The sequence below is a fragment of the Mauremys reevesii genome, linkage group 6 (assembly GCF_016161935.1).
Source record: "Mauremys reevesii isolate NIE-2019 linkage group 6, ASM1616193v1, whole genome shotgun sequence".
NCBI classification, from domain to species: domain Eukaryota; kingdom Metazoa; phylum Chordata; order Testudines; family Geoemydidae; genus Mauremys; species Mauremys reevesii.
The window spans coordinates 91,711,573-91,728,285 of record NC_052628.1 but is presented as its reverse complement, the minus strand read 5'-3'; the positions used below and the strand labels follow the sequence as shown (position 1 = coordinate 91,728,285).

Here is a 16,713-nt window from a genome sequence, read left to right as displayed (position 1 = left end):
AGGTGCCTTGTGTCTTGGTATAAACATAGCTAATTCATTTTCTGGTGCAGGGACTGTCTTTTTACTACACGTTTGAATGGTGTTAGGCCTAATGCACACACATAATAATTGAAAAAGTAATTTCAGAAACATTTTCCAAGGTAGAAAAGGCACTTTCTTGTTATGATTTTCTATGATATCCAGAATTTGTGCCACTGTCTAAGTGTCAAGTATCAGAGGGGTAGCCGTGTTAGTCTGGATCTGTAAAAGCAGAAGAGAGTCCTGTGGCACCTTATAGACTAACAGACGTATAGGAGCATGAGCTTTCGTGGGTGAAGACCCACTTTGTCAGATGCATGTAGTTAGAATTTCCAGGGGCAGGTGTGTGTGTGTGTGTGTGTGTGTATGTGTATATATATGTATGTATATATATATATATATATGTGTGTGTATATATATGCAAGCAAGAAGCAGGCAAGTGTGTTTATGGGTTTTTTAATGGAAAGACCTATATATTTCTCAAGCGTGCACAAGTGCAGTATGTAGGGAAATGTATCAGTGTTGGATGTGCGTAACAAATCATAAAATTTTGAATACGGAATTTGTTACAGATGTAAATTTGAAGTCCATAGGGCTCAGTAAGGTTTCATAATAGTTCAAAAAGAGAAAATATATACATTTTTAAATCACAATGGTCTTATTTCATAATTTAGTTAACTCCTTTTTCATATTTTTCCTTTTTGTTTATTTTATGGAGCTTTCTGATCTGAATCTCTCTTTTAGTCCTTTGATGTTTTGCAAAGAAAAAATATTAGCTGTTACAGCTGGGCCACTTCTTGCTTAGGAGGGTCAACTATTTCACACGCCGAACTTCTTTGCACTAGCTGACAACAGTCACCAGTGCTCAAAATGCCTGTGAAGTGTAATGATGGAATCTTGGGGCTGGTCTACACTGGGGGGGGGAATTGATCTAAGAATACGTGAATAGCGTAGCTGAAGTCGAAGTATCTTAAATCGAGTTACCTACCATCCTCACGGCGCGAGATTGATGTCCGCGGGTCCCCCTGTCGACTCCGCTACCGCCGTTCATGTTGGTGGAGTTCCAGAGTCGACAGGAGCGCGTTCGGGGATCGATATATCGCGTCTAGATGAGACACAATATATCGATCCCCGAGAGATCTATTGCTATCCGCCGATACGGCTGGTAGTGAAGATGTACCCTTGGTAACAGTAACTCTTGAGTGGATTTTAGTTTTCGGTCATTGACATCTGTGAAAACTGACATCTCTCTGAAACATCCATAAAAAGGGTTTTAGTCGTGTTTCCTAATGCATAGTATTCCAGGACATCTTTGTAATTAATATTAACATCTTTCTGAAGACTACTTGTTATATTTGGTTGTTAGCGATATAACTTTAGGTGAAAGGCTGATATTGACAAACTCTCTTCACCTACTCCTAGGTTACTTTCTATCGCTACAGGCATTTCCTCTTAAGTATAGAGTTGTTCCTTTTTGTTTGTTCTCTTTGGTGATAGTTTTGTTTACTAGAAGAGACCCTTAGCTATATGGATTCTCTTGCAGTATTAATTCCTGTCTCTCTGTCTCTGTCACTCTCACACTCACACTCACTCACACAGCTAACTGAATAACAAGCTAGAGGCACTCCTGGGTCAGCTGGCTGCCCTGCTGAATATTAAAGACAGCAAGATATTAACAGAGATGAGTATCCTCAGGTAGATGGATATTGTGACAGTGAAAGGGAGCAGCAGGATTCTCCCACCTTCCAATCAAATGAATCTGGGCTGAGTGATAACAGGAGAATAGTCAGCTGAGATAAGATGTCTGAGGTGACCATTCTGGCATAAGACACCTTATGTTGCCCTAAGCAACTTGGGGAGGATAAAGATGGTACAAAAGATATGGACTATAGGATGTAGTATTGATCCAGATGGTCAAGGACTAGACAAACTAGTGGTAAATGTCTACAAAGTGATGTAGATAGCATGGTGTGTGCACAGTTATGGACAAAGAGCAGGTGCCAAATGACCACCTGGACAGGCACTGCTAGATGCAGTATAAAGGGAGACTGTGAGGATATGTGTACTGTTTAAATCTCAAACAAGAAGTCAGGTAGCACAGATCTGGGTAAATTTCTAGGCAGAATTTCTACAAGGAAGTAGAGAGACAGAACAGCTTTAGAGATGGATATTACTGTTTTCCTTATTCTACTAAAATTCCTTGTTCAGTGTTGGAAGAAAATGTAACATTAGTGTTTGTAATTCTTTGCCATTCTCACGTGGCACAGGACTCCATTAAAACTAAATGTGACTGTATACATTTACGTTACTGAGGCAAGTGAGGTATATGTTGCAGAAAGTTGTCACTCTCTCTGTCCACTGTCCTTTAAATGCAGAGGAGCTCCTTGCCTAGTGCAAGGCTGTTGCCATTTTGTTTCTCACTTCATATGCATAACAGCACAGGGGAAATCACTGTTTCTCTCTCTTGTATGCAAACTTTATATTTGTTTTTACTTTCTTTATGACGTAAGTCATCGAGACTAAAAAAGTTCACATGGTAACCTGATGGTTACAACAAGGAACTGGAAATGAAGTTTACTGGGTTCCATTCCGTGCTCTGCTTATTAATTTTCTGTGTTAATATGGACAATTCACTTTGACTCTCTCTCTCTCAATTTACTCATCTCAGAAATTAGGTACTAGATGACCTAACATAAATGATTCACTGGGGAACTTTGTGACTTAATTAAGTGATAAAAGAACATTTCAAAATTTAGATGAAACGGGACAAGTAAATACAAAGCACTAAATAACAAAAATGAGAGCATGTAATTGCATGAGAATACAAAATGTAACAGACAAATATAAAAATGTTACGTGGCTGTGCGCAACAAAAGTCAGAAAAATACTGCAGTACTCGGGTAAGGACTTAAACTTATGGCTGATTAGTATCAATAATGGAAAGGAAATCTAGTTGAGAGGGAAGGGCAAAAAGAATGTTAGAAGTTTAGAAAAGTGACTTTTGAGGGAAAATGAACTGACTGTATTCTAGAAAAGTAAGTATTAAGAGGACATATGACGAGCTTTTCAATACACTAAAAGGATAGGCATACAATAGAAATATTCAAATATTAATGTTAACAACAGCATTCAGTAATATATAGTTAACAAGGAAACAGCAAAGAGCCTAAACATTTTTGTTCAAATTATATTAAGGGTACATTTTATAAATAGTTAATAGATATTTTCATAAATAGTTAATTGTTACAGATTGTTAGACTCAAGTTGCTCAATAGGTTGTCTATAACCATGGTCATATGTAACCATTTATTTGTATGTGCTTGTAACACACTATAATACGTGATATTAATGTCTAGATTTAGAACATGTTTGTAACATCAATCATTTATCAACACTTTATCTAGTCTTAATATAACAGGTCCACTCTGTGTGTGTGTGTGTGTGTGTGTGCACGCGCACACGCATGGGATAGTGAATTTGTGAACTGTCTTAGCAAAGGTAGCAGAAGGAAAGAGCAGCAAAGCCATGTTCCAAAAACACCTAACAGGAAGAGCTGTGCAAAACTTCAATCAATCATTTATTCTAAATCCAAAGAACAGGCTGAGTTGCACATGAGTTACACAAGCTTCAAGTAAGTCTGGGCCAATTTGTGTGTTAAGATGGATGCCACATGAAACTTAGGGAGTTCAGATGAGTTTTGTGGCATGTTCACATTTCCAGTTTGTTAGAACACAACTTTCTGGGGATGCAAAAACATGCAAAGCACAGTGGAAAAAATGGTTAGCACTGAATCTTGTAAATTTAAAGGTACTGAACAAAGATGGTTACTATACCGTTTTTGTGAACAATAGCTGCTACGTATATACTGCAGCTATTGACCACCCTGTAATACTGGAAGACAATGTTGTCAATAAGAAAACTTTTATTTGATTATGAATTGAAAATGTTTCCTAAACCATACCCTGTGACTTTTAAACTCAAGCTTCTGAGTCAATCCTGTGACTAAAGGCAAGTTGGCAGGGGGCCTCAGGAGTTATTCTCCTGTGAGCTGCAAGCTTTGAGCAGCTGCTGTCTCTTCTCTGTATCTGCTTCTCAGCAGCTCCCATCCTGACCATGTGCTGCATTATAGGGAAGGAGACATAAGTTGCTTGGATTGTCTGCTTGCCTGTTGGACTGAGAACCCCAGGGAGAGCAGGATAGGATAGGAGGTTGGATGACTCTGCCTGAGCTTACGGGAGTGCCTATTAGCAAAGGATACTGCAGGACAACCCAGGAGAAGGGAAAAGAGGTGAAGCACAGAAACAACAGCCAGTTACACTTCCTTGATTCAGCAGGTAGAGTGCTCTGTCTTGTGCCATCTGGAAACATTTCCCTAGGGACCATGCATCAACTGAGGATAGATAGCCAGAGTACAATGCATGCCCTTCTCACACCTGATAGACACCTCTCTCTTAGCTCCTGGTGCACAGAGAAAGAGCCAGCTATGCTAACTTGATGTCTGCGGGAAATTTTCCCATGCTTAGAGAGAACTTGATAATAGTGAGGCAGCTGGTTTGCAGGGGACAGCTGCCTATCATGCTGACCAGTACTGTCATATGTCCTTTTGCTCTCCTGTCTGTCTGCATCCACCTGTTGTCTCTCATCTTGTACTTGGATTGTAAACTCTTTAGGGTAGGGACAGTCTTTGTTCTGTGTTTATACGGAGCCTAGCACAAGGGGTCCAGATCTGTGACTGGACCTACTGAACACTCCCTCAGTGCAAAAAATAAGAGGGGAATCTCAAGTAGGGGGCATGCTACTGGCTTCCTTTCTGTGTGTGGTGACTAAGTGATACCAAGGGAACGAGAAACAGGACAGTTTGCTCTTAAATATTTGTTAGCAGCAGCCCTTTGATCTTGTTGATATATATTTGCCCCCAGGCTAAAATGGCCACAACTAATATACTGTAACCAGTTTGGATTTTATGGATTGTCAACCATTCTTTCATTATTTAGTATTCTTATATGTGCTGCTTTCATGTATTGTACCTAGGGATATGTGATATAGTAGATGTTTATGAACACAGGATTGTTATGTGAGATTATGGAAATTGACATAGAAGAGCTTTTAAAAATACCTTTCTTTAGGTAACACAGCAATCTTTCTTGTCACCTAGCAGCAATGGAACTTGCCTTAAATTGTTATGATTTTTACTTGGCAATTGACAAAGTAATAGACCTCACTGCAATGGTAGTGCACTGAATGTGTCTGAAAGGGGGAACACTCTAATCTGAACAGTGGCAACTTTAACATTTAGTGCTATGTTATAACAGCATTTAATAGGAGGATAAAGTCTGACATGATTGTTGCACCTCCATAATCTTCTGACGTAGAGACAAGGAGCCTGGTTTTCAAAAGAACTGATCACTCATAGTTACAACAGAATTCAGTGACAGCTGCAGGCACGCTGCAGTACAGCTGGTTGAAAATCTTCAATTTGACACTTTTTCATTACAGTTTTGACCAAAAAATAGATACAAAATCATGAGACCTTTCATGAAAATGGTGTCCCATTTTTCAACCAGCTCTCCTCAACACCTCTGAGAATCATGCCTTTGGAGCTTGAATCTTCACTGCCATCCCCTTAGACAGTGGTGAAAGTAACTTACAGGACTTACCGGTACTGCTGGAGTCCTGAGGAGGGCATGGCCTCATCTGGAAGAGGTGGGGCCTCAATTGGAAGAGGCGGGGCCTCTCAAGATTTAAAGGCCCTGGTGCACTGGCTGTGGCTGGGAGTCCCAGGGCTTTTAAATCAACCCAGGGCTCTCAGCTGAAGAGGTTGCTGGGAGCCCCCGGGGCTCCGGGGCAAATTAAAGGGCCTGGGGCTCCAGCCACCGTGGAGCTCTGGGCCCTTTAAATCCCCACTGCAGCTCCGGTGGCTGGGCTGGGGCCGGGATTCAAAGGGCTCTGGGCTGCCCGCTGCAGCGGGGAGCCCAGAGCCCTTTAAATCCCTGCCACGGAAGCCAGTGCAGTCCGGCATGGTGTACTGGCTCTTGCCGGTATGCAGTACCGGACCATACCGGCTTACTTTCACCTCTGCCCTTAGATTACTTACAGCTATTCAAGGTGTGAGTTAGACTGATAGCTACCATTCTGATTGGTAGCAGCTATTTATGTGATCCTCATCACTGTTATATCTGGGTGCCTCACAGTCACTAATCTATTTATCCTCACAGTAACCTATGAGATAAGGGAAGTCCTATCCCCATGTTGCAGTTGGGGAACTGAGCCATAGAGCAGATTTAAGTGATTTGCTCAAGGTCACACAAAGTCTACCATAGAACCAGAAGCTGACTCTAGATCTCTTGAGTTCTATTCCCATGCCCTATTCACTTCACCATCCTCTCTCTCACTCCCTTCTTTCTACAGGTGTGAATGACTAGACAAGAGGCCAGGTGGTGAAGAAGCAGGCCATGAAAACAAATGGATGCATAATAAACATTACACTATATAAAAGTGATGGCTTCTAAGCTGCTGTGTGTATCAGAGGGGCATTTGTAGAGCTCTGTCTCAAGCATTTAAAATGCAGTGGAAGCTAAGATGCATTGGACTTAGTATTTTTAGTTTATTAAAACAATCTGTTATATTTTTATTGTCATCTGCTCCCTAACCTCCTTAGAGGTTTGTTATCCTACTTTCTTACACAGTGAAGAGAGAGGCAGCATTCTACCATTTTTCCAGTTTCCCTATCTGTAGTGCAATCTGTCCATTTAATTTTTCACCAGGTGCCCAATGAAAAAGCAGATGTGGGGAGGGTTTACGGTGGTGATGGTATATATCTTACCAGTGAGCATCCCTGCAGCCTTTTGGAGAAAAAGGTGGGGTTATTCAAGGCTGCAGTTTTTCTACTTTCTTTCCATGGCAAACTCCTCGTCCCCCAGTTTAACCATTCCATGGCACTTATCTACTATTACTTTCCTAACTCAGACAAAAGGATCATGCTGTGCTCCTTTTAAGTACCATGGTATTCAGTGTCAAGATTTAGATATGTTCTTTCTGCCTGGCTTCCCCTTTGCCTCTTTCATTGAGCCCTTAAAAGAGTGTCAGGAAATGTTGTTGTAACTCATCAATGGTAGATTTTTACTACTTCAACTGAAAAAGTAAAGTGCACGAGCATTTAAACCCGTGTGACATGGGCAAAGGGGCTTGATCACACCCTTTTCCCACTGTGGAGGGGATAAAAAAAAAAAAGCAAGAGCCAGATGCTTTGGCCCAAATTGTGTCAGGAGGAAGGACGTTTGAGCTTTAGGTCTGTCATCTCAGTAGCCCTTCAACCTCTCAGAAACCCATCCATCTCTGCACATTTAGGACTGCAGATTTAGGATTATGGGTGAGACCTGGGCAGAGCTGTTCTGCTGAATAATTTTTTCCACAAGCCTTGTCTTATTCCATTTCACAACCTGCTCTCAACTTCCCCCTGATTGTGAGTTTTTAGTTGGTGCACAGTTACAAAACCAACCGGGGCTAAGCTCCTCAGGGAGCTCTACCAATATGAAGGGTTGGGGAGGAGGTCAGGAAGGAGCACAGAGGTACTTGGCTTCTGCATCAGGCACCAGTTTTCTACAGATGTCCCCAGATTTGTAGGCTTTACTGAGGGATCTTGAGAATATACAGTGTGAGAGCCGTCCATGCCTCCACAAAAGTGGGAGGGTGGGGTAAACTATATCCTTGCATCATGTCTTAGAGAGGATAATTCAGAGGATGCTCATTGGGAGCCCGATTCAAATACCATGGAACTCAGTGGAAAGATTCCCATTGTCTTCAGTTGGCTTTGGATCAGGTCCTGCCTTTCCAACTCTCTCAAAGCCTTGCCCATTTAAGACTGTGATTTGGGACCACAAATATTGGTTCACTTTTATTAGTGTGACTCATAGGAACCCATTATAGACATATAGATACGTATAAAAAAAAGCACCTATTAGCACAGCCTCACAAAAACAATGTTAATTGAACTGTGCAAAATCCTTAAAGGGTCATTACAATATTTTTGTTCCTTTTCTTGTTTCTCTCTTTTGGAGACTTTGTCAGCTTTAACTGTGGAATATGGGAATGATGGGTTTAGATAATTACGAATAGAGAAACAATGTCCTTAATAAGGGGAGAGATGTGTAAAATGAAACATGAAAATTCCTTAAGTTTGCCAAATGTCCCCAAATTGAATAAATATCATCTACTGTGAGCCTTAGGAGAGGAGAGAGTGAAAATGGTGCTGTTAAAAAGGGGCTGATTATACCCTTCCATATTCTGATTAAAAGTAACTGGTTATTCGTGTCACATTGGAAAATTCCAACTACCAGAGCCCAAATTGCTGTAAACTTTTATCATTTTAACTAGTCACTAATGTAACCTTTGTTAAAATAAAATAAAATCAAGGTTACTTCATCTTCTGTATTACAAAAACTAAAGCACATTTTAAGTGTTATTAATTGGGCAAACCATGAATTATCTCAAATAGGATTCTACCTTACTATAAGTGTTCCAGCATTATACACCTCTTGTATCTGTAAATTATAAAGTAAAAGCAAAATAGACTTATGGGTAGTCAATTATTTTTTGTCAAGGTCCAAATTTATTGGTCAAAGTATACTCAAGGTGCTGACTCCAGAGAAAATAATAACAAATGATGATAATGAGTAAAAGATTTTTGGGGTTTGTACAAAAGTGTCTGGTGGTCTGGATTTGGCCTGCAGTCTGCTTACCTGTGCCCTTAAGTATTTTCCTCAGAGGACTTATCTCTCAACAGACCCTTCATTTTAAAAAGTGCATTATATCAGGACATAACTCCACTCATTTGCTGATAATTTCTGCAATATGACAGGGCAATAAAATTGATCTGCTTCACGATCTCTCTCAATTCATTATGCCAGATAAATCAAGGAAGAAGTAGTTTTTGTTTTATCAGGCAGAGCTATCTCTTTTCTATCTGAATGTTGGCCCCTCCCCTCATGCTGGTTTATCTTTCCGCACAATGCTTTGTGAAGGAAAGTGGAAGTGCCCTATCGCTTGCTTTATTTATATTCTTTCATTCCATTCTGCCATCTCTCCCATAAACACACACGCACAAAAAAGAGAAAAAAATCTGAGGAAAAGCAAATGGCTCGGATTCCCTCAGAATGTCTAACCTGCCTGTACTCTGAACAGTGTGAGAAAGAGAACAAGCAGCTCTTACTGCAGGTTTTTTCGTGCAGGCTTTCCCTTCCCTTTAAAACGGTGCAGCCCTCCCCTGAGCAGCAGGCTGATTGCTTCCATTCAGCCACATTTGGTATGCATGAGCACTACTGCTCCAAGACAGGAGGTTGCTTTCTTAAGGAGGATCAGTGGCTAAAGCAAATCCACTTTGCCAGCCTTCCAACCAAGTTCCAGGAAGCATCTGTCCTACGGAATTGCAGGTGTGGACATGATGAAAATGGAATGTCAAAACTGTGGAGGACCATTTGTTTTGTAGGCATTATAAGGTTTGCAGGTCATTTTCCAGTGGAATTTTTAGAGGGTCATGAGTCAAACTGATGCTCCCCGACCACTAAACTGGACCATTCGGAAGCTATGCCATGCTGCTTTTCTCCCATCTGTCAGACTTCTTAAGGTATTGTAAACTGGTCATTTTAATATAAAACACTTATTTTCATCCTCTATTCAGAGTGTTTCAGATTTTGTTACTGGAAGGAATCCAGAAACTTTGCTTTGAATTATTTTTCCTGTCATCTTAGTGCATAAAGATAGCAGAAGTCTGTCTTTATGCATATGGTATGTTTAGGAGAAGTAGAGAGGTCCGAGAGACATTTAACAATGTGAGAATGGAATAAGGGATTATTGATTGTTTCTTCTCCAATTCACCATTTGTTAGAAAAAATAATATGAACTTCTAGGGAATAAAAAATCTGTGTGTGTGTATCTCTCATATATACTGTGAGAAGTCTTCTAAACAGATATTAATTATATGATGATGGTTAGTCCCCAGGGACACCTATGGGTAGAATACCACACAGAACAAACCCTTACATCAACCCTGTGTGTGTGAACAAATATTATCATGGTTTTTTTTAAAGCTGTACGTACCAGTCAGTGGTCAGCCTATACCTAATTGATAATGCAGATTTCCTGAATGTAATTTTCTGCTAGTCCTTTGTTTTTCAACCAAGTGTTACGCTTTGTTTTCATACGTTGTCTTAAAGATACTTGCCTAAATAATAATTATACTATACAGTAAATGATGGATGGGTATGAAACTCAGATATTTGCTTCTCACCTGAAGTACCACTACTACAGTACATCCCAATTTAGCCTTCTAGAGGCATATATCAAACCCAAAATCTCAAAAGTCAAACTCTTCACAAGAAGATAAAGTTTGTATTGAGCTGAAATGTGTCATTTGTTCTTGGGAAAGCTGGTCACTTAATTTGTTGGAACATGCTGTGCGCGTTTTAAACCCCATAATAATCAGGAATCTGAAACTATATATTCTATTTCGCTTTTATACCTGTAATATTTCTTTTGATCAAATGCATCTGTAACTTTAACATTTCATAGGCTGTCCCTGAAATTAACGTTTAATCATCTGTAATATGAGAATTCAAGTTAATGTCTTTGAATATAAAATGTGATGTACCCATTGATTTCATATGGCTAATTGGCATTGTGAAAATGAAGTCATTTATTAGAAATAGAATCTTTAAATGCACTATTAAATATATAATAGCTTACTTTCTATTAGTTTTCCAGTGAACTACAGTATGTATAATAATTGCAGTATATGCATTGAACAAACTACTACACTAGCATCATGGCAGGCGTTTGATGGATCTTAGTTTGACAGAAAGGGGCTATCCTAGGAACAATTGTTTTTCCTAGCCTTAGGTGTGTATGTGCTGAAGAAAACACAGTAAGCAGTACAGTGGAGTAGATTCAGAATTTATATGTGAGTAAATGAAAATGCAACAGAAGTAGATTGTACAACAAATGGAGCATGTGTTTATTTTAATGAGAAAAGCAATTACACAAAGAGTACAAGCTAGAATAAGCAACACATTAGTATCAAAATTCATTTAGGAGACTATAATTTCCCGGGGGGAGGTGAGCGGGGGCGAGACCTTGATATGGTGGTTTATTAGCACTCCCATTATCATGAAAATTATTTTATCTTTTTGACAGATAAACATTACCCCATCTGTGTAGTTTTTCATCGCTGCACATATTTTAAGGGTAAATGTCATCGATTATTTATTAAACAGCACAAGCTAACTAGAATCTTTCTTGCTACAACAACAATCCTTTAGGGCTAGATGATGGCTAGTCCCTACACAGGTGAACAAGCACGGGAAGAGTTCACATACAGGAGCTAGGAACAACACAGTCCTTGTGCACAGGGGTATGCAAGGATTGTGGAAGGCTTTGCACTGATAGGAACCCTAATCACACCAGAGAGGATGGGAAGGGGGTGGGGCCTTGGCACTATCCCAGGCTTTCTGCACTGGTGGCTGGCTATGGAAGAAAGTGCACATAGTACCATCTTAAAGGGACACCAACTCAAAATTCACACCTTCTAACACTTTTACCTATTTTTATCATTAGCATAGAATATTTACAAAGCAGTATCCCCCAAAGGACCAGACAGGAGCAGGGCCCCAGAGTGCTAGCTACTATATTGACACATGCAAAGACACAATCCCTGCCCCCAAAAACTCACTTGTTATAATTAGATAATATGCTTAGATTGGAACACCTAAGATTACTCAAACTAGGAGAGAGAAGATTGAGAAAATTTTCCTTGATTTTTTTCCAGTGCATTTGACAGTAATTTGTATATAAACAAATTAACTTTTCCCCCTAGTCAGTCAGTTTCTCTATTTTGTGTCTTTCACACAGCAATAAAGGAGAGAGAATCTTTTTTTTCCTTCTAAAGAGGAGAATCCTCTATAAATCCGCAAACTTTGGCAAGGGGATTCAGGGACAGGTGTAGTACCTGAAACTAATTTGAACTCATTTTTAAAAATTGACTAAATTTTAAATTGATAGCATCCTGTTAAAGGGACACAGTGGCTGTGTCACGATAAATAAATGGTGTGATAGTTTCCTTTATTCTTGTATTTACTTATGTATCTTTATTTTTTTATGTTGTACTGATTTCTCTTAAAATAAATATCATAAATATCCTTTATGAAAATACTGGACACAGAACAAGTGTATTCTTATCACCTGTTATATTTATAGAGTCAGATCCTGAAGTCCTTACTTAGTTTCGTCTATTGAAGTTAATGGGAATTTGCCAGTATAATGATGTCAGCCAGCCTTTTTTATTTAGTTTCTCTTTTGCCTAACATACTGTGTTACTAAATGTGATTAGCTTCTTGCACAATGTGTGCTCAATAAAAGGATTATCTTTGCTACAACTGATGTTTCTATACATATAGCATCCATTTTATCACCATTATGTATTTTATCTGTTGTTGCAAAACTCTATTTAAATATATTTCATACAATTGCAGTGGTGGGCAACCTGTGGGCTGCATGCAGCCCATCAGGATAATCCGCTGGCGGGCTGTGAGACAGTTTGTTTACATTGAGCATCCGCAGGCACGGCCGCCCGCAGCTCCCAGTGGCCGCGGTTCACCATTCTCAGCCAATGGGAGCTGCGGGAAGCAGCAGCCAACATGTCCTGCGGACGGTCATTGTAAACAAACTATCTTGCAGCCTGCTGGCGGATTACCCAGGCGGGCCGTGGGGCCACAGGTTGCCCACCACTGATGGTATGGTCTTTTATTTAGTCTTCAAAGAATAAAAATTTACAATGACACTAGATCATTCTCATCTCTGTACCTGATTTTATACAATCAGAACAAAGTTACAAAACATTTTAAAATTGAAAGCTGACATATATGCTCAAACTGTAAGAGCAGTAACAAACTCTAGGGACTTAGAATAAATTTCCATAGTGACCGCTGATGCAGTACTCCGTAGTAAACAATGTAACCCCTCATCTTCATCTGTATATAATGTATATTTAACTAGTCTCTTTAACAAGGAGCATAATGTCCTCTCCCTTCACTCTGTCAGTTCAATTTTAGTTGTAGTGATCTATTAATTTCAAGATACAACAGTAGCAGCCAGGACTGGCTAATAGCTTCTCTTTACACTATGCTGTTTTGATAATCCTGTGGGATGCACTTGAAATGACTAATTTTAAATTACTAACATAATTCTGCCCTTCAACAGGTAACCCAGATTAATTATCCTAGTGTTATGTTGAATTGGCATGGCCTTCTCTGTTACATGGATTGACAGTAGATATAGTGCAGGACACAGTGGCCTGATTTGATTTAGCTAAACTAGGATCATTCACAGATGCTGACAGGCTGGACACCATCCAACTCTATTTCCTATGCTTGTCTTCCAGGCATGCATATCTGTTTTAACCTACTTCAGTAATACCCTCATGTTTAGAAATGGTTTTATAATCCTATTTTCTTAGTTTTTCATTTTCTAACAGAGAAACAGAATATTAAAGAACTAAGAAGCTATTACATCTGAAGCATGAATTAAACCAAATTACTGTAGGGCATTTTTACAATTAGTGCTTCATTGGTTTGGGTTTCTTTATTTTTCTTTTTTCCCTACAACATATAGAATATTCTTGCAGCAAATACTATGTGGCTTTTTTAACATGCCACACACGCACACAATATCACTGCTTCAAATATAAAGTTAGAATACTAAGATGAGCATTGCTTGGAAATCCTTATGTAGACAGAACAATTTTGTGTTGTAGAGAAAATTGTCATTTTCCCATCGCTGCTCATGGAAAAGAGAAGAGCCGTCTTCCAAAGAGGGCTTTCCATCTGTGACAGTTTAGCTTCAATTTCTCTGCGTTAGCTCTGTTTGCTTGTTTGCGTGTTGGGACAGGACCTCGTTATATTGATTTTTCTTTGAATCTCTAAATCAGGAGAGTTAATTTTAATGGCATAATATTAATTGTGCAAGGAATTTCATATCATATGTATGCAGTCCCAATTCATTCAAGTATCATGCATTTAAAAGCTGTTCTGTTGTAAGAAGACGTGGAAATAAATTCCATTTAACTCAATGCATTGGCTGAAGAGGAGATGCTTGGCAATGAATGTACCAGCAGGGAAAATAAAGATGGAAAGATTTAGAGTAAATAGATATTTCTGAGCAGGTCTGTGTGGTGATGAAAAATTGATCTATAACATCACTATCTAGGCTTCACTTTAAAGACTGTAAGCCTCTAGGAGAGTCTGCAGATGTTAAAACTCTGGTTAGGACAGATATGAGGATGACACCTACCATGGAGGTAGGAAATGGAATAATGCATAGAAAATCCAGGGCAGGGCTTGGATAGTACGGGGGTACAAAGGAAAATCAGTCTGATGTTCAGTAAGGTCAGTGTTACTGATTTAGAGGCATGCTCATATGGAAATACTGTGTATCAACCTTTGCGTAACTTTTAAGCAATGATTTTACTTCACCTACTTCTGCACAGTAGGGCTACTGGAATGGCTTTATGAGTCTGGAATTTACTTTCTATAAACATATAGCTCTAGGTTTGCCAGAGTCATGAGAAAAGGGAAAAGTCAGAAGAAACAGAGAAAATAAATTAGATATTTCTTAACCACATGGTTCAGTGGCAAGTGTCCATTTCACTATATCATTTAACTACAGAAGAAACCTACTCAGCTTGGAGACAATCTGATTCATCTTAGTGATTGCCATGTGCTGTCTGTCCATCAAATGCTTTTTGGTGATTTAAAGGGATCAGATGCTAATTTCTGATCAAAATAGAAACCAGTTAACGTCTTTTGAAGTTGCACTACACAGGAAAGTGCATGTAAAGTAACTGAGAGGGCAACCACTTAAGAGGCTGAAAAAAAGAGGGTGTTGGGATATGGCATGGTGTCTTTTAAAGTAAAAAAAGATTTGCTTTGGGTGAAATCCTGAACTCATTGACAAAACTCCCATTAGCTTGGGTGGGAAGGTATAAAAATATGGTTAATATTAATATATTGATTAAGAAGGCATCTAAAGGAAGAAAAGTGAAAACAGATATTGTGCTTCATTATAGACACTTGAACACCACCAGCTAAACTTCACATGGATTTTGTTCAGCAGATTTAAATTATGTTCTGGAATTCCATTATTTGATTACCAAGGAATGCTCTTGTAAAGCTAGTTTATTCTCCTTGTATCCAAGAAAAATAAAGTGAATTGAATAAATAACTTACTTCTGGAGCACGTAATGTAGAATAAACTATATTCTCTTGGAAACAGTAAATGATTATGCTACACCAGCTGTCTGCTTCAGAAGCCTCTACTGATAAAGTAAGAGTACATGTAAGAGAGGAAAAAGCAATTACAATTTCACCTATTGACTAAGTCATCAAAGGGTCATCCTGTAATTCAGAGGAGAACTCTAAGAAATCTTTTTTTTTTTTTTGTTAATTTAGTTGTAAATGGGCTGGTTTGGCTGCACTATTAGCTATTGAGATCATCATCTGTGACCATGTTAAACTCTTAAGCATCAAAAGGGCAGACCATATTATGGTATATAATTCTTTAAAATGACTGGAAAGTTGTGCCAAATGTCTAGAGATGTGCCAGGGTAGGTAAATATGAAGATTAACATTTCTTAATACTGTACCATCTTTTGTAACCTGCTTTGACACTCTCATTTCTCTTGCCATATAGCTGCTTAGGAGAGAAGGGTTGCTCTGAATTGTTCTGCTGTAACAGACTGTTTTAGTGCATCTAAGACTGCAGCAAAATGAGAGAGTATGTTTACCAGATCCGAGATGAAAAACAGAGGATCTCAGAATAAGTCTGGTATGCATACACTGTCACTTATGAAATGTTATATTGAGTGAAGATGATGACCAGATAATATGCACAGAGCTGGCAATTAAGAGTGTGTAATAATTTACATTGGTAGTCTGTGCTTGCGTCCGACTGTTTACTAACTGAAATTGTTACAGAGAATGAGCTGTCATCAACACTTCCATCAGAAATCTCTACCTGGGTTTGATGCATTCTAGGAAAGAATGATAGGACTGCTTAATATATGAGCATGTAGAAGGTCATTCAGTGTAATTGGTCACTTTTAAATTTATCCGAAGAAAACTGGTCACCCTTCAGGTTTGTTTGTTTACCTGCCGCGTCTGCAGGTTCAGCCAATCGCAGCTCCCACTGGCTGCGATTCACCGCCCCAGGCCAATGGGGGCTGCGGGAAGGGCAACCAGCATATCTCTCAGCCCACACCGCTTCCCACGCTCCAGGCCAATGGGGCCTGGTGAACTGCAGCCAGTGGGAGCCACGATCGGCCAAACCTGTGGACACAGCAGGTAAACAAACTGGCCCAGACTGCCAGGGGCTTTCCCTGAACAAGCGGCAGACCAGCTTTGAGAAGCACTAGTGTACACTACATAGGCAGCGAGTTGTATGGGTCCGTGGTGTCTGTGTTCCACCAATATTCAGGAACGTGGGCCCGGCTCCACCAATGTTTGGGGCTCTGCTTCAGGCCTTGTGACCAAGGTCCTGGGGCTCCACTGCTAGCCCCGCACCCAGGGTCCCGACTGCTGCCTGGGTCCACTGCCAGCCCTGCATCCAGGGACACAAAAATTGTGTGGAACATGGTGGGGAGGGGCGGAGAGT

At 39.7% G+C, this 16,713-nt stretch overlaps 1 protein-coding gene across 9 annotated transcripts in view; it reads left to right on the top strand.

Annotated features, from left to right (window-relative positions):
* The window catches only part of TRPM3 (transient receptor potential cation channel subfamily M member 3), a 600,384-nt gene that overhangs the window by 167,840 nt on the left and 415,831 nt on the right, over positions 1 to 16,713 (top strand). For 4 of the 9 annotated variants that reach the window (XM_039544764.1, XM_039544761.1, XM_039544763.1 and 1 more), the window contains exon 1: positions 9,527 to 9,640. The exons of the other annotated variants lie outside the window; for them this stretch is intronic. In XM_039544764.1, the coding sequence (XP_039400698.1) occupies positions 9,551 to 9,640 (90 nt within the window). In that variant the 5' untranslated portion in view covers positions 9,527 to 9,550. Of the gene's footprint in view, positions 1 to 9,526; positions 9,641 to 16,713 lie in introns of those variants that run through there. 9 annotated transcript variants of the gene reach the window in all.